Source organism: Vipera ursinii (genome assembly GCF_947247035.1).
Source record: "Vipera ursinii genome assembly, chromosome: 3".
Lineage (NCBI taxonomy): Eukaryota > Metazoa > Chordata > Lepidosauria > Squamata > Viperidae > Vipera > Vipera ursinii.
This window is the reverse complement of record NC_139516.1, coordinates 151,204,673-151,231,251: the sequence shown is the minus strand read 5'-3', so window position 1 is coordinate 151,231,251 and position 26,579 is coordinate 151,204,673. Positions and strand designations below refer to the sequence as shown.

Below are 26,579 nucleotides of genomic sequence, written 5' to 3'. Positions count from 1 at the left end.
AAATATATAATAGATCATTACAGTATTCATTTGCGCTATAATCAGTTTGAAAGGTCTTCCATACCCTTAAATGGCACAATATTTTATTTATGAAATATTCCATTTGCTAACATATTTATTTATTTATTTATTTATTTATTTGTTTCGATTTATATACCGCCCTTTTCCTGAAGGACTCAGGGCAGTTTACAGGGCAAATTAAAACAGTGCAATGTACAAATTAAAATTAAATTAAATTAATAGCCCCAAAACAGTATAAAATTTAAAATTTAAAACCTTAAAACCCCTCAGTCCAGGCCGGCTAAGTCAAATAGCCAAGTTTTTAGGTCCCGGCGAAACGAGCGAAGGTTGGGGGCCATCCAGAGTTCCACAGGCAGCTGATTCCATAGGGCAGGCGCGCCCACCGAGAACGCTCTACCCCTGGGGATTGCCCGCCGGCATTCCCTGACCGGCGGGACCCTGAGGAGGCCCTCCCTGTGGGAGCGCACAGGACGATGGGAAGTGGATGCTGGCAGCAGGTGCTCCCTAAGATAATCCGGACCCATGCCATTTAGGGCTTTATAGGTCATCACCAACACCTTGAATCTCACCTGGAGGGCAACTGGAAGCCAATGCAGCTTGCGGAGAAGAGGCGTTACATGGGAGTATTGGGAGACCCCCCATCACAACTTGTGCGGCTGCATTTTGCACCAGCTGAAGCCTCCGAGTGGTCCAAATATGAAGCATATTTTTTTTAATCCCATTTATATCCCGCCCTTCTCCGAAGACTCAGGGCGGCTTACAATTTAAGCACAAACCAATGTGCTTAGCAATAGCCTTCATTCTATGTATATGCCTGCTTATTAGGGCTTTCGCCCCCCCCCCCCCAAGCAGCATTATTACAAAGTCAGCTTATTGCCCCCAACAATCTGGGTCCTCATTTTACCTACCTCGGAAGGATGGAAGGCTGAGTCAACCTTGAGCCTGGTGGGATGCGAACCTGCACTAATTGCAGGCAGCTGGTGTTACATAAGGAGGCATTAGCCCACTGCTCCACCAAGGCTCCTTATTTGGCTTCTACTCTTTTTTAAGGAAAGAGTAAGAATGTTACAAATGGTACTTTTGGGAACTGCCAGAACCTGAATTTTTCTCTAGTTCTAGTTGTTAAGAAAAAATAAAGCACAGTAATGAAAGCTGATTTAAAACAAGTACTCTGTATAATCGAACTTCATGCTGTTCAGGAGACTATGCAGAGTGCTTCTGAAACCAGGGGTTGACTCTCAGAAGCAGATGTTATATAGCAAAGGGGTTTAAGGCCCAAGGAGAACTTAACTGCCTCGCCCAAAAACATGGAACAAAAAAGTAATACAACATTTCAATGCAATTTGGACATATAAAGTGCACATTCAGTTTAATGCAGCACTATGTCAGTGCCATCCAAATTTTCCCATCTCATTTAAAAAATAATCAGTATTTATTACAAAAGAGAATAATAAACCATTCAAAGTTAAGTCTGCAGGAACCAAACGATTCATCCGTAGAGCACTGACAAGTTTCCTATAGCAGCTCCATGGATCTTTTTTTAAAAAAATGAGCTTATGAACATGTATCAATGAAATCTATTTATGTAGCTACTGGTCCCAAGCAGGTCTGAATGAATCTATTATGTATATTAATATTTATTGTTATAATTTGGCTTTGTTACACTGTCATAAAATCTATAAGGATTCCATTTTTCTGCCAAATCAAGAGTCTCTGAAGACTGTGTACATTATAGTTTGGCAGGAATGATTACCGCCCATCAATTTGTGCTTAACCACAGGCTACAAATTGCAAATCTGTTCTTAAATAAGCCTAGTCCTATTGATGAATAGGATATTAGAAATGAATATATATCCACCAGGAAACCTGTATTTCTGACAATAGCTGAAGAACAACTACTGGTATGAAAACCGGATTTTTACCCAATTAATTAAAAAACAAAGTATTAGAAAAAGAGTAATATTTAAAATTTGGCACAAATATTTTAAGATTCCGTCATTTTATAACCCTCCACATGTGAGAAAAAATTAGTAGAGATACTGCCCTATTTGTTCCAAAAATATACATAAAGTCTTCCAAATTCTTCCAAAGGTCAACAGCAAATAGGATTTGTTTCCACATTAGGACCAAGATAGACAATACTAACATTTGCAATCACAATGTAATTATGAAGAACTGTTTTATATCTACTGACATAATTTCAAGTACAGACATCGCTACACGTAAACCTGATCACAGTTATTTTAGGAAAAGAGGGGGAAAAAATCCAAGTTAGCTTGCTAAGGAAAGCCAACGAAAGGCCAAAACTATAGTTCTAGTTTGGCTACTGTGCTAGCAACAGCTATTGTAAGCCTCCCAAACAAACATATTTTATTTCTAAGTACTCATCAATGCCGTATTTAGATCCTTCTCTTCCTAGCCCTGATTGTTTGACCCCACCAAATGGACACTCCACGGAAGATATAATCCCTTCATTAACGCCGACCATCCCAACTTCCAGCTTCTCAGCGACTCTCCAAATCTGGCCTGGGTCTTGAGAATAGAAATAGCCTGCAAGTGTGAGTAAAGGAACAGAAAGTAACTATAATGCCCAATGCGTTTGAAAGCTTTACTAAACACACACACACATACAAAAAGGCCGAAGAAATCCTAGTGACAACCAGGAAGACTCTAATACAGACATGTCAAACACAAGGCCCGGGGGCCGGATCCGGCCCGCGAAGTGGTTTCATGCGGCCCGCAAAGCCATCCTGGAAACAGTGAGGGAACGGCCCCCACTGCCTTGGCCCTGGCCCAGAGACCCTCCTCCTGCCAGAGACCCTCAGATCTGTCCCACTCCTGCCCAGGCCCCCATAGGCACCCTTGATGCGAACGATGTAGAGCTGGCCACGCCCACCCAGGAGGCCATACGCACTCTAGCCACGCCCACCCAGTAGGCCACGCCCACCCTGGCCACACCCACCCGGCCCCCTAAGGGCAACCGCAATGCTGATGCGGCCCTCAATGAAATTAAGTTTGACACCTCTGCTCTAATATGTTCCAAACCCCTGCTGAAGAATAGAAAGACTAAAGTACCATTGCTGTCCGTCCTCTTTTTTTTTCCCACAAGAAAAAGAAAAGTCCAATTATTTGCAATGTGACGGAATTATAGGTTAGGGCCATTCACCTGGTGACCATTCAAAGCTACAGTGGACCCCCTCCCTTCCCCAAAGGTACTTATGACTCAGATGGCCTGTTCTGATGGCCCCCTTCAGATTCTGGGTGCTTGGCAACTGGCCTGCATTTATGGCTGTTTGATGTGTTCCATGGTCACCTGACTGCAATTTATGGCTTTTTTGCCAGAAACCCCTCCCCCCCTGCCCCCCCCCAACAGTGGATTTACTTCATGACTGTTGCATTCGTTGCAGAAAAGTTTGGAAAATCAGGTGCAGTCATGTGATGACCTGGCATTACTTATGACTGTAATTCTAGGCTCAATTATGGTAGTAAGTCAAAGGAAAAGGTTAACAACTCTGTGGATTTTACTCTGCTAGTCCTTGACGACTATAAGGGGTGGTGCTCATCACCATTTCAAGGCCATTGAGCCAGCGCTGTCTGAAGACATTTCCATGGTCATGTGGCCAGCATGACATCACAGAGTGCTGTTACCTTCCCACCGAAGTGGTACCTATTTATCTACTTGCATTTGCACACTTTTGAACTGCTAGGTTGGTAGGAACTAGGGTGGGAGCCCACTAGGGTGGTGCTCAGGTTTAGAACCTGAACTGCTGGCTTTCCAGCCGACAAGCCCAGCGTCTTAACCACTGAGCCACTGCACTGCCAGGTAGTAAGTCAAGGACTACCTTTATTTCACACCAGCTCTACTAGCACTCTGTATTTTTGTCATGTTTGGGAATTCAGTTAGCTCCAACCTCAGAGATGCTAGTCAAAGTATGTATGTGTATGTATCATCTTGACTTCCTTGAGCATATCAATTTTTTTCTATCCTATTAACTATTTAAAAGCACCTACCTGCTAAACCCACATTGGCTGAATTTGCAATGGTGAGTGCTTCCTCCTCTGTATCAAATCTGCAAAAGTGGAAATATGATATCACTGGGGTGAAAAAATAATTTGTCCTAAAGAAGCACATTATGATATTCTTATACCCTTGCATAATAGAAACTTCCACAATTCCCTATAAGATAATTTGGAAAAGCATACATTTAGATGAACTTGTTCATTTTGGAAAAGATCTGAAAATCTTGAAAGATCTCTGGCTAGGGGGAAATATCTAGGCCTACCCAAGAACGTACACAGAGATAACTTCGTCTCATATTCATTTAAAGATAGCTAAATAAATGACAGCTCTGGTGTGGTACATTTGTATGCAGAGTTCCTCTATGAAAGAAAGGATAGCAACAGATGTTATATATGTACCATGCATAACACATGAACATCTTCAGAAAATTATCCCAGCAACATTCATGGATGCAAGATGCTTTTCTTTCCCTTTCATCTGGTTACAAAATTTGAAAAATGGAACGAGCAGCAAAACCTTACTTCATAGGCAAACATTTCCAACCTTTCCTGACAAAATCATTATGTTTTCTCTAGAATCTTTAATTCCAGAATGGTTGGGAAGGATAATAGAATAACAGAAGGATTGCAGGGGGCAGAATGTGTGTGAGACAGGGAAAAGAACAGTATGTCAACAAGTGATTGAAAAAAATATCTATATCAGAAATACACAGATCCATACACACACAAAATGGGCTAATAACAACCCAGTTTCCCTTCCAGTATGTTTTGTGGCAAAATAGTATGTGTACTGTTTCACTGATTTTATTGCAAAATCTTTTATTCTTGTTAGCTGCCCAGACTCTTTGAGAGTCATGCAGAATACAAGTCTAATAACATATTGTTATTCATAGAGGAAGATTTCTGACAGCAATTTAATGATCCGAGATGATTACATAGTTATCTGTTTAAATGCTTAATGACTTACTTGATAACTGGAGCCAAAGGCCCAAAAGTCTCCTCTTGCGTACATAACATACTTGTTGACACATTGCAAAGCAGAGTTGGCTCAAAGAAATTTTTCCCATAACTGTGCCTTTTTCCTCCAGTAATTATGCATGCTCCTTGGGACACTGCGTCATCTATGTGACTTTCAACCTAAGAACACATCAAACTTAGGACAAACTCTTAATCCAAAGTAAAATGTAGTAAATGTTATTGTACAACAGCAAATAATAAACATGACTTTGGTATGCATTTTAACCATTTTTCTTTGATAAATAATTCTTACTTTTTCTACTGCTCTTTCATTAATTAATGGCCCTTGGGTAGTCCCTTCATCAAATCCATTGCCAATACATAGTTCCCTCTGAATGGCTTGGGCAAACTTCTTGACAAATTCATCATGGATCCCTTTCTGCACCAAGAAGCGGTTTGCACATACACAGGTCTGGAAGGTAAGCAGGATGGGGTCTTTGTGAACAACAGCTGAAATATCTAGAAATTAGAATTATACAACTCTTCCCCATTCAGCCTTAGTGTATCTCTTATTTTGTTCATCTTTCATCCAAAATATGGAAGCCATTTAATTATGGGTTGTTAGCATAAGCGACTTGGGAATTAGAAGCCTACAGATAGCAATTTACATGTTTTCATAAAGTTTCTATGTAATTCTTTCATCTGCTTATTCAAAAGATGCTATTTCAGCATATCATTCTTATATTTTAGCTTCAACAGCAGTACAGATCAGCCTTTCCCAACCGGGATTCTGCCAAATATGTCAAAATGGCAAAAACGGCAGCCCCATATATAGGTGATTAAGATCTTCCAATTTCTTAATAGTCTGGGACAATTTTTCTCACAAAGCTCTCAATAATTTTTGCCCTAACAATTCTAAGCTGTAACCTCCAAAGAAGATGCAGATAAGAGGAACATTATCAAAATTTGATGCAACAAAATATATTATTTTCAATAAACAAAGAAACAAAAGGATTTTTCAGTTTTTAAATGTTATTTAAAATATAAGATCGCCTCACAAACTACTGGGCATATACTGCCCATTTCTCCACATCTTCTTCATCACACTGGAGAAGATATGATAATATTCTTATAGGAGTTAAAGTGCTCCCGTAATAATTTAAGCAAAGGCCCATATAAGAAAGCTGAGTACAACTTCAATAGCTGGGTTCACATGAAATGCAAAGTAAAAACCTAACAAACCATACTATTTATTTAATTTATATTTTATTATATCCCCACCCATCTCATTGGAGGCAATTCTGGGTGCTTACAATAAAACTAGTACACATTAAAATAATAAACAATAAATAAAAACAATATTAAAAAGGTAAAGGTAAAGGTTCCCATGCACATGTGTGCTAGACGTTTCCGACTCTAGGGGCCGGTGCTCATCTCCGTTTCAAAGCCAAAAAGCCAGTGCTTGCCGAGGACGTCTCCGTGGTCATGTGGCCGTCATAACTAGACGCCAAAGGCTCACAGAACGCTGTTACCTTCCCACTGTAGTGGTCCCTATTTTTCTACTTGCATTTTTTCGTGCTTTTGAACTGCTAGATTCGAAAATAACATTAGATACTGTTAAAAGATGAGGAGAAGGGCACACAAAACACATGGGGAGAGGTGGTGTGTTTCTTAATCTGGCAGAACCAGATCTTTAGGCTGTTACGGTAGATCAGGAGGGTTGGAGCCAACATCAGTCCATTGGCCAAGATATTACAAAGGACAGGAGTGATGGCAGAGAAGATTACTCTTCTCCTGACCCTGCCGGCTGGAATGCTTTGGCTGACAGAGTCTGCCACATGCCTCCTCTGCCGGCAAGGGTGGAGCAGGCCAATCTCAGTGGGATGAGACGGTCGCTCAAGTAGCCTGGACCCATGCCATGAAGGGCTTTAAAGGTGATTACCAACACCTTGAATTGCCCTTGGAAGCATACCAGCAGCCAATGCAGCTCGTGGAACGGTGGGCCACCCTAGGAAATGCCTGCGCTGTCATCCATATTCTGCACTAATTGTAGCTTCCGAATACTCTTCAAAGGTATACAGGTCTATTATACTTGTGCCGTTAAGATCCTAGCGAAAAAGTTTTACTCGTTGCCATTAAGTGAATTGCATGTAAATTTAAATAATAATAAATATTACTGATCCTATTTTCCTCAAATGTAAGAAGCAATCAAAACAAGGTTTTATATAGCTCCATGCTTAGCGGTCCTGGCAAATAGATGGGGAAGTAATGGAGATAGTGACAGATTTTATTTTCCTGGGCTCCAAGATCACCGCAGATGGGGACTGTAGCCAAGAAATTAAAAGATGCTTGCTCCTTGGGAGGAAAGCCATGGCAAATCTAGACAGCACACTAAAAAGCAGAGACATCACCCTGTCAACAAAAGTGCGTATAGTCAAGGCTATGGTCTTTCCAGTTGCAATGTATGGCAGTGAAAGTTGGACCATAATAAAGGCTGAGCGCCAAAGAATTGAAGCCTTTGAACTATGGTGCTGGAGAAGACTCCTGATCAAACCGGTCAGTCCTAGAGGAGATCAACCCTGACTGCTCTTTAGAAGGCCAGATCCTCAAGTTGAAACTCAAATACTTTGGCTACCTAATGAGAAGGAAGGACTCACTGGAGAAGAGCCTAATGCTGGGAAAGATTGAGGGCAGTAGAAGAAGGGGACGACAGAGAATGAGGTGGCTGGATGGAGTCACTGAAGCAGTAGGCGTGAGCTTAAATGGACTCCAGAAGATGGTAGAGGACAGGAAGGCCTGGAGGAACGTTGTCCATAGGGTCACGATGGGTCGGACACGACTTCGCAGCTAACAACAACAACAACATGCTTAGCGGGGGCGGGGGTGAAAGGTTCATAAGATTAAACAAAATAAGACAAGCTCACCTGCCCTGAATTTCTGTATTTAGAAATTAAAGCTCCAGCAACTGCTTTATCTACGTCAGCACTGTCAAAGACGATGAAAGGAGCATGTCCTCCAAGCTCCATGGAAACCCGCTTGACCGTGCCAGCAGCATGGCGTAGCAATACCTGTAAGTATAACAGCAGGCATGAAAAGCTAATTACTCTAAGAAGAATATTTTCCTAAAGCCAATGTTAAACTACCAGTTTCTTAAATAAATATCCATTTAAACCTTGGATAGACCAGTATTTTCACTTATAGCTCATATGCTGTGCTTGTGTGTACTTGGATCCCTTAATCTGCCCCAGTCCTGTTTGATTAGAAAGACATGCTGAGTTTGTAGCTCACAGGATCCCGAACCAGTGAAAATTTTAGAGGGTGTAGTCTGAGAAACTACTCAGGGTGGGGAAAGTGGTCTGAATCAAGACTTTTCAAACAGCTACATGAAACCTTAGGGTTCTGCAAGAGCTCAATGGGTTCTATGAGAGACCAAAAAAAGAGTTCACTAATGTTCTACCACTAAAGCTTTGCCTCTTGATCAAGGAAGTTCTACTTGTTTTTAATAATAACTTTTCATCCGGATTAAACATTTTTGAAAACCCCAGTTTAAGTCAATCAGCAGGGATTATGCTTCTTTTAAAGGCTGAATTTCAAGAAATGGGTTTAAATGCATGCATTCCGAAAACTTTTAAGGCAAATACTCAAAGCCACAAATTAGTTAGGTGTATTTTTGCTTTCTGCTCACGCTGTGTCAGCGCATGCATGTGTATGCTGGGAAACAAAAGGCAGGGGAGCATATGCTATACTCTAATCCAATATTTCTCAACCACAGCAACTTTTAAGATACGTAAATGTCAACTCCCACAATTCTCCATTCAGCATTCTGGGAGTTGAAGTTCACAGTTTAAAGTTTCTGAGGTTGAAAAATACTGATCTAGATTATGTGACCTAGAAGGAGGAGCTCAGAATTCCAAGCTGCTGCCCAACTGCATTGTGGGAACTTTTTCTAGGAAGATTACCCTGCAGTCTCCATTGGATCTGAATAATTTTTGAACTTAATACATTTTTTTCCTGGTTTCTCCACTGTCTCCTCCAATCAAATTTGATCTTAGTCTTTTAGTTTTAGGAAAGCTATCCTGTTAATGGACAGCGTCCTGCCCTTGTGACATTAAAGGATACATTTAGTCTATTTAAACATACATAACTTTCATTTACATATTTTTCCAACTTTCTGTTGGGTTGAAAGGAAGAAAAACAAGACAAGAATAAATTTCCTACTTCAGTAGGAAATCTTAATTAGACTCGATGTGACTAATAACATTTGCATAAATTACATTTTTTCTGAGACAAGACTTCAAGTGTCATAAAAGTCTTGATATTAATATACCAAAATTTAAAATTATTCCCTTAGTGCTTTTCCTCCCAAATGAGTAATGCTTTCATATGTGGAAAAAAAGCTTGATGGCCTAGAGCAGATTTCCATGATTTGATATTTTTCATATCCGTGGAATGCCAAATCTCTAGCCAACATTACCCATGGCTTTGAAGTCTGCAAGAGGGGGCAGGCAAAGGAAATGGGCATTGTGACCGTGCAATAAAATGTCCACTTTTTATGTTCTTGTGAGCAGTCTTGAGACTCAACTATGAAGAGTATGTGCTGTGACGTCGCAATGTATGCTTTGTCATTTGGGCTTCATCATGGCTACCTGTGAATATCTATGCTGCACTATAGTCAAGGATGTTGCATGAGGTCCATTGCATCTGGAGATCAGCAAGCTGGGAACAGGTGGGCCAGGGCATGTAAGAAAGGATGGCAATGCTTGAAGAATGAACAGATTCTACAAAACTTCCCAAGACAGCTGAACTATGGAAATTGTTAACATTTATTTAAAAATTGTTAACAGTGTTTCAAAAATACTTTAGTTACAACTTTGTGAAGATTTTAAAATCTAGAGCAGGGGTCCTCAAACTTGGCCACTTTAAGACTTGTGGACTTCAACTCCCAGAATTCCCCAGCCACCATGAGCTGAAGTCCACAAGTCTTAAAGTGGCCAAGTTTGAGGACCCCTGACCTAGAGTATAAAATTTTGAACCCATGAATATGCATACCTTTCCTGTAGCTGTTGAGCCAGTAAATGAGATTTTGGCTACCAAGGGATGAGTACAAAGCACCTCTCCAACAGCTGCTGCCTGTTGTCTGGAACATGGAACAACATTATATACTCCGGCAGGAATTCCAGCTTGATTTGCAAGCTGCAGTGAGAAATAATTGGTGGGAGAGTCATGGATCTGGATACTTGCATTAAAAACATGTATCCTGTATTAAAATATTGTCACAGCAGCATCCAACAGTTCTTATTTAAGAATTTTATGGTAAAAAAAATATCTCTGGCATATCATATTATTGCTTTTTCTTATTGTATTTGTATTGAGCTTTTATCATTATAAGCAACCTAAAGTGATTGAGAGCAAGTTAGGCAGCCATATAAAATTTTCATAAATAAATAAATAAATAGCAGTACAAAAATCTTACCTCGGCAAGCGCTAAGGCAGATAAAGGTGTGTCTTCAGCTGGCTTCACTACTACTGTACAGCCAGCTGCCAAAGCAGCACCTACTTTTCGGGTAATCATAGCGCTTGGAAAATTCCACTATAGCAAAAAGATACACGGAAGTTTAATATCAACAGAATTGGGGGCACACTGAAATAGCTGGCAAGTCCTAAAATTTCTAGCCAAAATACCAAGAAAAAGATAATAAACTTAATCCTCCTTCTACTATTGGGAGTAACAATATTCTGGAAATCATTGGCTATCTTGCCCTGCATAGTAGCTCCCGCTTTTTACTGTAATTAATGACATGTGAAAGCAGATTCCAAATATCTCCAAATAGACCTGTTTGAAAAAATCAAGAGATTTTGGGTCTGGCATGTTATGTGATTTAAAGGAGGCCAGAAGAATCTGACTCTGAACACTCTTTAAGTTTTGATAACATGACCATGGGGATGCTGCAAAGTGATAAGTCACTTAATTCAGGACTGCTGCAACTTTGAACATTCACTAAATGAATGCTTTTAAGTCCAGGGCTATCGGTATTTAGATTTATATGAGAAATACAAAGCTCTGAATTGAATAGAAATCAGTGCAAGCTGAATCAGGCTTTACTTGAATTCATTGATTCATATCTCCCGATTGCACATCCTATTATTTGAACCCTGAACAGCTGGAATGAGATAATCTGAGAGTTGCCAGAGATTCTAAGTTTTAATGGTCAGTCTTCATTCTCTCTGCCACTCAAAGTTTGTTTACAAAGTACCAAAACTAGAGTCTTTTCTGTGAAAGCACCTTGTTTCTGGAATCCCTTCCTCTCTTTAAGTGGATCCTCAATTTCATTTCAACAAAGCAGACAACTCACAGGTGTAATGATGGCTGCAACTCCCACAGGCTGCTTCAAAACAAAGACTCTCCTGTTCTTTGCTGAAGGTGGAATAATATCACCATAAATACGCCGGGCTTCTTCAGCAAACCATTCCAAGAAAGAAGCTGAATACAAGATTTCCCCTTCGGCTTCCTTCAGTGGTTTTCCCTGTGATACATTCAGAACAAATAAATGAACACAGTCAAACATCTATTCTTAAAAAAAAAGTATTAATACTTTTCATTCCATTGTGCCTTCATTTAAAAATGTTTATTTTTATTGTTGTCCTCCATATCTGGTACATATTTTAAATAGAGGGTTCTCCCCCTCCCCTTTTTTCTGTATATTGGAGTAGTTGCCTGTCCATTATAAATAACAAGATATTGATGCAAATATATAGAGCAAGTATGAAGGCTTATATGAAGTAGTTTTTTAAATTTTTAAATAAATAAATAGTAGGGAATGCAAAATGGACATTCTTTTGCTTTACTATTACCTTATTAACTTTTCTAACCTGAAAACTAATAAACAAGCACATCTGTACCCAATTTCACCTCATATAAGGAAACTATCTCAAGACCTGTGATTCTACACTTTTGTCAGACTTATTTCATTTTTTTTCATTTAATATTTAATTTGTAAACATGCAAAATATAAACAAAATGCCAAGATTAAAAAGTTGAACAAAAAAGGCTTTAAATCTAAAATATATGATAGAAATGAGAAAAAGAGTATAACAAAAAATCGCAGGGCAAAAAATATACCATTTGCCAAGATACACAAATTAGAAACCTTGATCTTTGTACCATGGGTTCCAAAGACAAGTTCGCATATTGAGCAATCAACAATTTGCTGAGTGAAAATTCAATCAATGAACTTCAAATGGCTGCATTGATACAATACACTAACCCGAAAACTATGATTTATAATTTGGGATGACTGGATTTATACTTTATTTATGACACAAGACCCGAAGCAATCAAATCACATTATAGCTATACAGTATGCAATGAAAGATCCTAGCCTAGCCCATGGAGTCTTTGTATTCTTTGAACTTGGCTGTTTTTGCTTGTAGATCAGACATGTCAAACACAAGGCTCAGGGGCCGGATCCAGCCTGCAAAGTGGTTTCATGTGGCCCGCGAAGCCATCCTGGAAACAGTGAGGGAATGGCCCCCACTGCCTTGGCCCTGGCCCAGAGACCCTCCTTCTGCCAGAGACCCTCAGATCTGTCCCACTCCTGCCCGGGCCCCCATAGGCAGCCTTGATGTGAACGTTGTAGAGCTGGCCATGCCCACCCAGTAGGCCATACGCACTCTAGTCACGCCCACCCAGTAGGCCACCCCCACCCTGGCCATACCCACCCGGCCCCCTGAGGGCAACCGCAATGCTGTTGTGGCCCTCAATGAAACTGAATTTGACACCCCTGTTGTAGATGTTTCACTAATGACTAGCCAGGTAATTAAATGTCGGTAAGTAAACCACCAGGCTCAGGGAGGCATAAAGGACTCCACTATTTAGCTTGAGCTACACATATTCTCTTTTATTAGAACCTAGCCCAATTCTTCTCTAAGCATCTTGTCTCTTAGGCCGTTTCCGTCTGGCTTAAATAAGTGTTTATTTGCCTGAATAAAAAGGAGGGGAAAAAACACCCCTGCATGACATGGTTTGCAAGGAAGAACCTTCTAGTAGGGGAAGGATTAAGCAAGGCATGCCATTTCTGTGTTGTAAAAATCTGGATGATCACCAGATGGCAGCAAAATGACCACATTTTCACCACATTTTTTAGCTAGATCTTTAATTCTTATGTTTTACTGAATTTTTGTATAAAAGCAGCAAACTCACTGTAATAAAAGTTCCATGCAGGAGGCATTAACATTTCACCAACACTATATAGATAATCTATCTCAGCTATTAATTTGAAAACATTATATGAAGGTGACACAAAGTAATTACTAGAAGGATATATAGAAATGCATTTTCCATTCCTTTCTTTTAGTAGGAGTCACTTCTTTTTCTTACTTAGGAAAAATCTGAGGGCTTACTTGCAAATTCTGATGGCTGCATTCCCAAGTGATTTCCAGTTTTGATGATTTCATGATGGTTACCTCATTGGATAGTTCTGTGTGACAGATTACCCACAAAGGTAAGTGATTATTGCTACCTGCACTTAGGAAACTAAACTTTAAATAGCTTCTGGTCCAAAAGGTTTTAGCTACTTATTACCATTTATAATAGTCTACACAGAGTTTTGAATGTTTTTATCAGTTGCATATCCTATAACTTTCTTCAAGCCCTTATCCCTATTCAAACTGAAATTATTTTTTAAAATCTTAGTTAACCTAAAAAACTGTACAGGTGGCCCTTTTTATCTGTGGTTTCATGTATTTGTAGTTTTGACCTTTTTTCCTGTTCTGTTATTTTATCTGCTACTTTTTTTAAGGCTTAGGTCATCTGATTGCCAATAGCTAGAGCTCTCCTTTTACCAGATTGCTGGAAAAAAATCACAGCTGGAAAACTCTGGTTGGAGACAAAAGAGTGGGATTATTTGTACATTTTCCATGGACTGTTATTTTATATTTTACAAGGATCGTGTCAGACCCCAGAACACACTTTAGGAAGTGCTAATCTAGAGAGCAGTTTCAGCCCTGCTGGCTCCCAACATGCCACTGTCAGCTCACTCAGCAAACAGATAATATAAGTAACAGCTATTTCCATTACCTCCCAGTTGCCCCATTTAGGGTTTCCTGGCAACAAGGCCCAGGAGGTTTTTTGCATATATTATTCAGGCTACACTGCCGTTCCTATTTTCTCCTCCACCTATTCAAACAATATATACTGGAGGTGGCTGCTGGATTGATGGCAGACTCCACTCTCCCTGCCCCACCCCCCTCTGCTCTCCATTCCTCCATATTTTTATTTTATGTTCTATTATTTTACTTCTGTACTGTTTACACTCTTTTTCTTTTTCTTCCTTATTATTGTAAACTGCCTAGAATGGCCCCCTGGCAAGATAGGCAGCAAATAAATTTAACCTAAGAAATAATTATAAAAGAAATGTTAACTTGGTCCTCTATTTCTCTTGTAGCATCCATTTCTTTCTTAAGCCCTCGGTATTGAATCGCTCAGCTAACAAAATTTGATTCAAAACATTCCATAATGTTAGAAGATTAGCTGCTCAGAAGCAATAGGCTTCACTTTTAACACTGCCCTTAATTCCATTTTGATGAGACACTTGTGCGGCAGGCTGAGGCAAAGAGGCAGTCCCGGAAGGACTGCCACTCTCACATTGGCCTTTTTAGACACACCAGATGCTGCTTTAGGACCTCTTTCCAGAGCATGATACCATATTCACTTGAGACTGAAGGATGCCAATGAATGAATGAATGGTACAGAACAATAACATGGGCTGGAATCACACAAGACTAAGTAAGATTCAATGTGTTTGGCAAGCACTGCCATTACCTTAGTAATGTACTATGCTATAATGTGGTAATGTATTGTGTGAATATAGCTGCTATATTTTATGAACCAGGATATATAATTTAGAATACGGGGCAAACACAAGCAAGGAAGAACATTTGAATTCCATCTATTGGTTGCTTCGATCTCTTTTCTTCTTTGTATACTTACATTTTCTGCTGTAATGATCCTTGCAAGCTCATCTTTATTCTCTATCATCAAATCATACCATTTACGAAGCAAAACCGCTCTATCCTGAATAAAAAATAAAACTGTACTGTAGAAGGATCTTTGTAAAATTTTAAAAAAGCAAATTTCTCTAAATATAATTGTAACTTATAGAGTCTTACTTTATTCAACTATGATCACTCCAAATCTATCAAGTAGATCAAAGTTCAATCTAATATTATTCCTAAAACTAAAAGATGATTTTAATACATCAGCCCCATAGTCAAGCATTTTCAGTAGCTATGTTTTATACTATCCCACCTGTATTTAATTTAAGCAAAGTTTACTCAGTTAATTTAAAGTCTGAATTTTTATGACTCACTGACTGGGCTGAGTGTGCATTATAAGCAATTTGTAATTAAAGTCATTGACTAGTTTATAGTACAGTAGATCTACTGTACTGTACAAACACAGGCCAAGTGAGGTCCGAAACAATGCAAGAGGTGGAAAGATACTTTGTGTAAAAAAAACAGACAAAATAATTAACATTTAAAAAACATCCAAGAGTATTCCAAGATATTCAGAGGAAAATGCTATTCATAAGTAAGTCTGACTTAGTAAAGAATTCACTCTTGTTTTAGGCTCCAGAATGTAAAAAAAAAAGCCAAAAAATGTCTACAGGAAGTTCAAATCATGAAAGTGTTCACACTGCAAACCCTGTCCCTTTTTTACAAATGTGGTGATACGTATATGAAACAAGCAAGTTTGTGGAACAACAGTCCAACATTGCTGATTAAAGACTTTGATCCTGCAGGTACTCCTGGAGAGTAAATGGCTTTTTATTTAGAGACTGGACAAAACACAATTTGAAACTATATAAACATATGAATTCATGATTTAGAAATAAGAATTCATTAAAGGTGAAAACTAGTGAAATATCTTGTATTCTTCTAATGGGCCTCTGCAGGCTATCATCATGCTATTTACATACTGGAAATACATAAATATTACACGTGTTCCTTTTATCTTGTACAAAGTACATGTGCCAATTTAGTTAACAAGTAAGCCAAGAAACTGCCATCACAGCAATTTCATTCACTGACTCTGCAAACTGGATTTTAATCTACTGGTGAGTACTACATATCTGATTTTTTAAATCCATAATCCAACCACAGGACCACACCAGTTTACCTAAAGTTATGGGTGCTCCATCAGCGGAGGCTTTTAAGAAGAGACTCAACAGCCATTTGTCTGCTATAGGGTTTCCTGCTTGAGCAGGCGGGTTGGACTAGAAGATCTCCAAGGTCCCTTCCAACTTTGTTATTCTGTTATTTTCTGAATACAACTAGCACAATTTGGGGGAAAAAATTAACTCCAGATACCAGATATTATTAAGACTGAATACATGGGTGTCTGCAGGGCCGATGGGGAGAAATGACAACACACGCTTTGAGATCCGCATATACATCTGGATGTTTTCCACCAGATGTTCTGACATAAAGCATTAACAGCGGCATTGGTGTACAGTAATGAATTGATGACTGTGCCCCGTTACTTTGGCAAACCTGTGGTTTGCTCTAGAGAGGCTGCAGATAAAAGACATTATTAGGAAGTGAACGCTTTATGCTGAATTTGAATCAACCTGCGAAGAGCTATTCGGGAAGAGCAGGTTGTTGTTGTTAGTTGCGAAATCGTGTCCGACCCATCGCAACCCTATGGACAATGTTCCTCCAGGCCTTCCTGTCCTCTACCATCTTCTGGAGTCCATTTAAGCTCATGCCTACTGCTTCAGTGACTCCATCCAGCCACCTCATTCTCTGTCCGTCCCCTTCTTCTCTTGCCCTCAATCTTTCCCAGCATTAGGCTCTTCTCCAGTGAGTCCTTCCTTCTCATTAGGTGGCCAAAGTATTTGAGTTTTAGCTTCAGGATCTGGCCTTCTAAAGAGCAGTCAGGGTTGATCTCCTCTAGGACTGACCGGTTTGATCGCCTTGCAGTCCAAGGGACTCGCAGGAGTCTTCTCCAGCACCATAGTTCAAAGGCTTCAATTCTTTGGCACTCTGCACATGTGCAGAAACCCGACTGACTGAAACTTATCCCCGGGTTTTCGGATCGCTTGCTTCCTGGCAAGCAGTTCTTTCCGCACCCCGCATCCCTCTGCCTTCCCAATTTGCTTATTGCACCTACACCGCCTCCCCCCCCCCCCCAGCAGCCTCTCCCTAAGCCGGGACGCCGCCGGCCGCCTTCCCTCCGCTCACCTTGGCCGAAGCCGCGCTCCAAGCTGCGCCGGCTTCGTAGGCGGCCTTCACCGCGGCCTCCGCCTCCGCCACGCCGCAGTCGGCTACCCGGAGGAGTTCCGTGCCGGTGGCCGGGTCCCGCACGGGGAAAGTGGCTGCCGCTTGGAGCCAGCGGCCTCCCACGAAGCCTGCAGATCGGGCCAAGGAAGCGGCCCCAGCGGCGAAGCCTGGGCCGGTACTTCTCGGCCGGCTAGGCGACGGGCTGGCCATGGTCGGCCTAGGCTGCGGCAGGAACCGGGGACTAGGGCAGGAGCGGCGATCCAGCAACCCCCGGAAACGCGGCCACGCAATCCTCGCCGCCATCGTCTTGCCCCGCCTCGGAAGGCGGAGCAGCGCGGGCGGGCGAAAAAGGGCTGGGGAGCGTCCCTTGAGGAGCACCGCGACCCTTGGAGCTCCTCCGCTGCTTAGCAAGCGGAGGGCCGCAAAGGGGCTCGGGCTAGGCTGCCCCAAAGAGGCAGGAAGGGGTCGACTTGTTTTCCAAAGCGCCAGAAGGCAAGGCGAGAAACGAGGGAAACTAATCCAGGGGGAGAAGCAACCTGGAATGAAGGGAGAAACTTCCTAAGAGTGAGGACCATAAACCGGTGGAACAGCTTGCCTTCAGAAGTTGCGGGGTGCTTCGTCACTGGGGCTTTTTAAGAAGAGACTGGACAGTCGCTTGTCTGAAACGGTATAGGGCAGGGGTAGGCAACCTCGGCTCTTTTATGACTCGTGGACTTCAACTCCCAGAATTCCTGAGCCAGCTATGCTGGCTCAGGAATTCTGGGAGTTGAAGTCCACGAGTCATAAAAGAGCCAAGGTTGCCTACCCCTGGTATAGGGTCTCCTGCTTGAGCAGGGGGGGTGGGTGGGCTAGAAGACCTCCAAGGTCCCTTCCAGCTCTATTTTGATTCTGATTCAGGCTGGAGGAGCCACAAAAACCCAGGAGTATGCTCTCCTGGGAATAAGAGCCTCTCAACTCAATAGGGTATAGACACATTGATGGAGATAATGCCATTTACATGACGGTGCTCAGGATGGCTTAAACTTTAAAGTCACCCAGCGGTCTGATTGCCATGAAATCTCCCTCTGGGGAGATTCTACAGTCTGGGAAAATCTCCCTCTGGGGAGATTCTACAGTCATTCTACTGTTTTATATGGGATTTAATTATGCTAAGCGGCCATGCCGCTGTAATTTAATCAACACCCACCTGCACAGGCAATTTAGGAGGAACCACTTCTGATGGTCATCTGGAATTTTTCCGGTGGAAGTGAGTCTCCAAAATCTCGGCTGAGAGAAGACTCCACTTCAGAAGAGTAATACTGATTCAGTTACTTTGGACCTGTCATTGGTTCTCAGTGCAAGACTATTAATATTAAGGGGAATCTCTGAGGGAGATGTGCAGCTGTTACAGAAAGGATGCAAAAGGATGGGTCACAAATGCAAACATCTTTAAAAAGTACTTTTATGGCATGTTAACAGCTCATATTTTTTTCTGCCATGTGCTTTTAGAGAATGCCCTCTTGATCAGGACAATCACTTAAATGCGAGCCAACAGTATGGCAGGAGCCAAAAAAGTGAATTCAATCCTAGATTGAATTAACAGAGGGATAGAATCAAGATCACGTGAAGTATTAGAATAACTTTATAAAGCCTTAATAAAACCACACTTAGAATACTGTGTCCAATTTTGGTCACCATATTATAAAAAAGATGTTGAGACTCTGGAAAGAGTGCAGAGAAGAGTAACAAACATGACTAGGGGGCTGGAGGCTAAAATTAAGGAAGAATGGTTACAGGAATTGGGTTTGTCTAGTGAAAAGAAGGACTAGGGATGACATGACAGCAGTGTTTCAGTATTTGACAGGCTGTCACAAAGAGGGGTCAATATATTTTCCAAAGAACCGGAATGCAAGACAAGAAGCGATGCTTGAAAACTAATCAAGGAGAGAAGCAACCTGAAAAAGAAATTTCCTAACAATAAGAACAATTAATCAGTGGAATGACTTGCCTGCAGAAGTTGTAGGTGCTCCATCACCAGCGCTTTTTAAATGGACAGCCACTTGTCTGGAATGGCACAGGGTCTCCTGCTTGAGCAGGGGGTTGGATTAGAAGACCCCCAAGGTCCTCTCCAACTCTGTTATTCTGCTATCCTGATTGTAAACCTATATGGTGGGAGCATAAATTATGAGCAATTTAGTCCAGGGAAAACAAACGTGCAGAAATACAGGTGGGAAAGATGATTAGCTTGGCCATTCAAATATAGATATGTAATAGTATAGCTGTCCTTATGCATCAATGAGCTGACTGGTATACATAATGTGATTTTTAAAAAATAACAACAAATAGCATTTTATTTTGCTGTTAAACCTCTTCATAAATTTGCACTTTGAAAACTCTTTCATTTGATTGAGAATGGCCTCTTAAATTCCAGAAATAAAATGTCCCCAAGATGTTTAAATGATTCATCGTTATAAGTTGCCATTTTCTGTTGCCGTCGGAGAATTGGATCCAGCATTTCTTTCTGACCACTCATTTGCCACATTGGATCATGGAGTTGGATCATGACTATGCAATGAGGAGGGCACTGGACTTCTCTTGCTGAGTTCTCCCCATCCAAAAGGCATTGGTGTGCAAATTCAGTTTATGATTCAGTGTATTGGGCAATAGATGGCTTAACCTTAGGTACATTGGTATATAAATCCACAAAGAGGAATGATGAATGGGTGAAGCAGTTCTGCCATTCTCCACATTAGTTTAAGTGGTCAGGGAGGAAAAAACTATGGCAGGGTCTGTTATATCTCTTATGCTCTTTTAACATGTATACAAAGGTACTGAATGAGGACATTTCAAGAATTTGGAATTATTTAGTCTCAGGGTATTTAAAGCTATTTCTCTGGGTCAGCACAGACTACTGAAGTGGTATCTAGATTTGGTAATGGTCTGGGTAAGGGCCAATAAACCAAAGTTTCAAATGGTCTTAGTGGCATGGATAATATTAGCCATGGTTATTTAGCAACAAAAATGATCTTACTATGGTCATCCATGCTCTCATTGCCACAAAGATGACTTAGAAATTCTGTGTAGATTGTTGACAGTACAATACAATTCATTCAAATATTAAAAGAATTCCAATCAGAAGAACTGCACTGTTACCTTATTTTACTTTTTCACTCATTTTTAAGGTGGTATTTCTTCCATTTCTAGCTCTTTGGAACAACTTTGGAACCAACTTGTCCTGCCAAGCCTTGATTTAAGACCTTCCAAAATGGCATTGTTCCAAATTCCTCCCATGCAGGAAGTGCGATTTTAAAGAAAATAACTTCACTTTGGGAGAACCTCATTTTTGGAACATTTTCTTCCTCAAAAGATTCAGCAAGTAATACCTACTTTATAGTCTTTTTCAGCCTCCAGTTAAAATGAATCTGTATCCAGGCATTTCAATTTATATAATCTCTCACTCTGGCTTTATCATTGTACTTGTCGCTGAAAAGTTTATTGTTCCTTTAAATCATGCTTACTGAATACTTCTTGTACCATTTTTTTGTTTTTAAAACAAATTATTGTGCTTATGCACTATGTTACCAACAGTTCTGGTATTACATGATGAAAGTTGTAGACATATTTTTAAAAGGCAAAATAAGTGGGCAGAGGCAGCTGCTGATAAAAATTATATAAAACTGTCGGTACAAATTCCACCTCACACTTGGCAGAGAAAAGCCGAGGGGTGGGGGTGGGGAAGTGGGGTGGAGTGAGGGACTTCTTGGCTTGGATCCCCTCCTTCAGTATTTTCTAGAATTTTCTAGCATTTTGAAATGAGAAATGATTGCTGTTTAATATGAATTACTGCATTTATTTCAGAATTTCATTAACAGCACTTAGTTTTTATTCCTTATTAACCCATGAATCAAGATAGATATAAGCTGCTATCATGCAGACCTCTTGCTCATGGGCAGTTTACCTCACAGTGAGTAAAATAAGCACTGCATCATTGCATTAGTGGAAAAATGGAAGGCAGATACAGTCATTTCAACTTTGCTTTTTTTCCAAAAAGATGGATATTGTTTGGTAATATTTTTTGATACAGATACCATATTTGGCAAGAGAGGCTTCCAGATGTTCATTTTATTGTGTAAACACACAACTCCTAATTTTAAGGCAGATAAGATCTGCCTTTAAGGCAGACAAGGTCTTGTATTTGTAACCTGTTATATTTGTCTTTGGCTTCTTCTTTATTTTATATGACAGAAACGCCATTAAGTAATGACTTTTAGTTGAAGCAGAGGAGCTATCCAGCTGGAGATAACTCTTGATTGGCTAAATAATCAATAATTAGAAGAGAGATTTTTTTTAAGTGTTCACTTCAATAACAGTTCACCTTCTCCATTTTAGGCATGACTTGACTCATTACCAATGAATAAGGGATTTTAGGTTTCTTGGTCTAATTCTTGTTTATAAAATAAAATAATCTATTAGCTAGTTTATAGAAATGGGGAATTGAATTTCAAGCATGAGTGCCATTGTCATATTTGATTTAGAAATGTAGTCTACTTTCATGTTTCAAAGATTGCAATCTTCCTACTGAACACATCTTCAAAATTGTGGTTTATACTACAGATTATCAGTGGCATGGAAGCTTTCAGGAGTTGGTTGATTCTGGCTGTACTTTGCAATTTTTGTGAAAGAATTATACCATGTGGCCTGTCAACACACATTGAAATAGGTAAGCTATTAGTAGCAGTAGATAAACAGTAGTAGTAGTAACAACAACAACAACAATAATAGAAGACAAAGAATTGGAGAAAATCACAAACTATCAAGATCTGAAAATCTAAACATGTCTGTGGTTTAGTTGCTTGTTTTGACTACATATTTAGAATCCTTTGGAAGAACATTGGAAAAGTAGAAGCCGTTCTGCTTTCCTAGGTTGCTGCAATGATCAACTGCTTGGCTGGCTTTTTTTGACATATCCATTTTTTTGGATATCCATTGTCAAAACAAGGCCATTGGTCAGCTAATATGTCTATGAGAGGTGGGGCTTTTCCTTACGCAGATATTTTGATCAGATGCTGGAAAGTTTTATTTGAAGACTGAGTTTAGAACTAAACTCGCTGTTGAAACATGCCTGCTTGAAAGCAGTCGGTCCATGAATTGAGAGGTGCCTGTTTGGTCTCAGCCTAAACTGAGTGTCAAAACAAGCCTATCCAGGAGGTGATCATCTGGGTTGCCTAATAAAACAGGCGAGCCTTTTCTCTTTTATAGAGACCACTGCCCTGACTTGCCCACATTGAGGATTTTTGACAGCTGACTATATTCATGATTGGCAGATAGAATCCTGCTGGTTGATTTAGTTCAGGAAAAAGCAGCAAAATCAGAGACAATAGTAAATGTTTTGATTAACCTGCCTGGCACACATGAAATCAAGACACAACCATCTGGCAACAAGCCAGAGCAGAGAAGCCAGTGAGGGATCTGTAATGGGGACAGCACATTTTATGTCAGTATAATTTTTATTGGCTGAAGGACAGAGGGGATAACATTTTAACTGAACTGTGGGGAAACACCCAGCATTTTGGAAAGCATGTGTGAATACCTGTATAAAATGTGGATATTTATTCGCTGAAAAGCTGTAACTGATTCCTCCTTACAGTTTCTCTAGTCTATCTCATTACAAATGTACATTGCTAAATGTATTGTGATCTTATTATTTTTTCAGCTCATAGAGCGCTGGAATTTTTCAGCCAGCAAGATGGACAAGTTGACTATCGTAAGGTAGAGGGTTTATTATTGTAACATGAATCAGTTGATCACATGACCTCAGGACACTGCATCCTCCTTAAATATGAGTCAGTAGCCAAGCATCCAAATTTTCTCCTGTAACCATGGGGAAGCTACAATGGTCGTAAGTGTGAAAAGCAGTCGTAAGTCGCTTTTTAAGTGCCATTGTAACTTTGGTCACTAAACAAATGGTTGTAAGTCAAGAACTACCTGTATAACGATGAAAATAGAATAGAATTCAAAAACAACTAGGAAACCCACCAATAAGAAAAGGAGATGAAGAACAAGATGCTGAAGGTAGCCAAGATGGAACTCAAAAGGGACTCTAGCCACCCTAATCCAAGGCCTGGAAGAAGAGCCAGATCTTCAAGACTGTCTAGAATGTTATCAGGGTTAGAGCTACTCAGATTTCAGGATGAACTTTATTTCAGAGGATAGATACTGTAATGGAGAAAGCGTGCAGCCTGGGTCCCAAAGGTTGACACCACTTAATTGAAAGAACTGAAGCATGCCAGCCTTGTTGGTTTATATCAGCCAGGAGAACACCATACATAAATATGGGATAGGTTTTAATTGCGTTTTTAACTGTAGTCACTTTGCTGGGTGGGAGGAAAAATAAATAATAATTTAAATACTAATGTGTACAGTGTTTTACTTTATCAGCTACTTAACTACATATGTAGGCTATTAATTACATGCATAGGAAGCTCTTTCACTGACCAGCATAATTGTTTCCTAAAAGTTGATAGAGTCCAATAAGCTTCTGATTTTATGCTTGGAAATGTAGGATAAATATCTATAGAGTGTATTGTTGTTGAATGATATGAGGAGGAATAGTAATCATGTTGAAGGGCATCATATTAGAAAAGGTGGACATTTGGATTCAAGATTAGTTTACTGCAGAAATTACTGTTAATGAGTTTTAGTCAAGGGAGATCCCTATGAAGAACAACTTTTTAATAATTTGATGCTAAAGATAAATCATATGGAGTGACTTATCTCTGTCATGCCTTCTGTAATCTTTCAGGGGAGTGATTTTGATTTTGCTAAATAAACATAAAATTTTCAGCATTATAATAATATCCTTTTAATACTTACATGTTTGTTTCTTTGTTCTATTGTGGCAGCTAATACTAGCTCACCAAGATGCATATCAAGCAGGAAGCCTGTATCCTGATGCTTTTTATTCTGGCCTCTGCCAAAATGGTAGGAGACCCTAGGTCAAATATTATTTTTTAATATGATCAATTATTGCAAAAGTAGACCAGTCCATTTATTCATGAAATTGGAAAATACATCAATAAGTGTACAATGAGAACCTGTCTTCTTTACACTCTACTGAAGCGTTCCTCTTCTTGACTAATTGTGGTTTTACTTTATGATCTTGGCTTATAAAGGTAAATCACATTTTAAATAGCCCATGTTCAGATCGAACAATAGTGCGTATCCAGTGGTGGGATTCAAATATGTGACCAACCGGTTCTCTGTAGATGCCACTTCTGGAAGTCCATTCTGGGCCTGGGCAACAAAAAATTAGCTACCAGTTCTATCAAAGTGGTGTGAACCGGCTGAATCCCACCACTGTGCGTATCATATTAAAATCAGGGCATGCACAGTGAACAAAGTCTATTTTAAATCAAGCTTGACGTCTGGCGATTTTGTGGATATACCAGTGCGAAGCAGAATTTGCTTCCCACTGCATCTTCTGGGAATATTTTTGATCTTGGCATGGGATCCTGAACATTTTTATTATTCACATTATTGGGGTTTTATTAAACGTTTTGCTGAATATATTAAAATATTTTCATGTAATATTTTGCCATTAAAATGTTACTGAACGTTATATTCTGTATGACTAAAATGCAACATGTAATCAGGCATGCGACATCACATGACGTCTCGCGACGTATTGTGACTTTTTCCCCATGGCCGGCAATGGGGTGGGCGCAGTTTCGGCATGACGCATCCAGACCGTGGGGTGGCAGTTTGACATGCCTAATGTAGATTAAATATGAGTTGTTATGGTTTCTGAAAAAAGTAAGCCTTGTCCTCTGAATTGTCAGGATTGTTCCATTATGTTTCTGAAGATACTCACTGGTCACCTTTCCTCAACACAAGTATCCATTACATCAGAAAGAACTATCCGCAGCCATGGGAAGAGGTAATACATTTTCCATCTGTTGTTTCCTGTGAAGCCGTGAATACACTTTTCAAAAACTGTTTCTCTCTCACCTTTTCACCCAAAGATAGAAGGTAAGTAAAAAAAAATTGACAATTCTTTTGGTGATTGATTAGGCAGCTGTTTTAATTAGCTAAAAACAGAGCTTCAGATCAGGGGTCTTCAAATTGGTCCTTTTATGACTTGTGGACTTCAACTCCCAGAATTCCTCAGCCAGCAACTCAAGTCATAAAAGGGCCAAGTTTGAAGACCCCCTGCTTTAGATTCTGCTCTCATTCTATCTGACTTCTGGTGGAAATATGTACTACTTCATTACAAAAAATGTAGTTGAATATGTAGCAGTCAATAAAAGTTACCCCAGGATCATTTACATAAGGTATACAACTAGTCTTTTGGAATTATCCTTTATTCTTCTGCTGATTCTCAACTAGTCAGATATACCGTAATTACAGTGATAATATTTTTCTGGAAAAAATAAAAGACAAAACTGAAAAAGTGGGGGACATAAAAGAGGTTCATAAGGATAAAACATTTTAATTGTTTATACTTATGACTTTTTACAAATGAAAATTAAAAACAAAACTAACCCTAACCCTAAGTGGAATTTTTGCCAATGGGATTTTCCCACGTATTTTACCAGGAAACCTACATTAGGCAGGCTGGAAAAGTAAGTGCCCTCCTAACCATAAGCAAGCACTCCGAGTTTGTTGGCGATATCTATTTTGCTCTTCGAGTTTACGGTGACCCAACCCTAATCCTAAGTGGAATTTTCCCCAGTGGGTTTTTCCCATGTATTTTACCAGGAAACCTACATTAGTCAGGCTCAAAAACTAAGTGCCCTCTTAAGTATACCCAGGCACTGTTAGTACACACTCCACAGTGATTTATTCCTCTCTGATTTGGTGGTGGATGCCTTCTAAATGAAATAGATCTATGGTTTCTACCTTTTTCCTTCTGTCGTTCATATTATTCTTTGAAACCCATCCTTTATATGAAGGCTGACCATTTCATCTATTAAAACTAAACTTACCTAATTTATATTTGCAATCAATTTTCATCGCCAAACGGATTGGCTCAGAGGTGTCACATATTGCCTGTCTTTTGTCCATTTGGTTTTAATAATGTTATTATGGAGTCATTTGTTTGTTTTTTAAATGGTACTTAGGCTACAGAGAAGCTGGTGGCTTTTCTCTTTGGGATTGCCTCACACATGGTGGCAGATGTAAGCTGGCACAGCTTGGGGATTGAACAAGGATTTCTACAGGCCATGGCAGCTGTAAGTAGTGTTCTCTTTCTGGCGTAGGGTTTTTCCATGTACTTGTTTTACAGTTGCATTTATTATTTTGCTTCATCCTCACAAATGTCAATA

At 40.0% G+C, this 26,579-nt stretch overlaps 2 protein-coding genes across 3 annotated transcripts in view; one reads left to right on the top strand and one right to left on the bottom strand.

The window, feature by feature from the left end:
* Positions 1-78: 78 nt before the first annotated feature.
* ALDH5A1 (aldehyde dehydrogenase 5 family member A1) lies at positions 79-17,580 on the bottom strand (the record flags this gene model as incomplete). 2 transcript variants are annotated; one of them, XM_083359502.1, is made up of 10 exons in its annotated part: positions 79-2,571; positions 4,033-4,091; positions 5,009-5,178; positions 5,312-5,470; positions 7,923-8,066; positions 10,048-10,191; positions 10,472-10,588; positions 11,352-11,522; positions 14,987-15,070; positions 17,239-17,580. In XM_083359502.1, 10 exons carry the CDS (start codon positions 17,578-17,580, stop codon positions 2,363-2,365), a joined length of 1,599 nt encoding a protein of 532 aa, XP_083215628.1. In that variant the 3' UTR covers positions 79-2,362. The 2 variants fall into 2 exon arrangements, with proteins under 2 accessions (XP_083215628.1, XP_083215629.1); XM_083359503.1 differs by lacking the exon at positions 14,987-15,070 and having other exon boundaries at positions 17,239-17,560.
* A 4,302-nt stretch (positions 17,581-21,882) lies between these two features.
* The window catches only part of GPLD1 (glycosylphosphatidylinositol specific phospholipase D1), a gene marked incomplete at its 5' end in the record, with an annotated part of 30,718 nt that continues 26,021 nt past the window's right edge, over positions 21,883-26,579 (top strand). Inside the window, 5 exon segments of the mRNA XM_083359794.1 lie at positions 21,883-21,976; positions 22,970-23,025; positions 24,159-24,237; positions 25,095-25,192; positions 26,376-26,486. Of these exon segments, the coding sequence (XP_083215920.1) occupies positions 21,883-21,976; positions 22,970-23,025; positions 24,159-24,237; positions 25,095-25,192; positions 26,376-26,486 (438 nt within the window).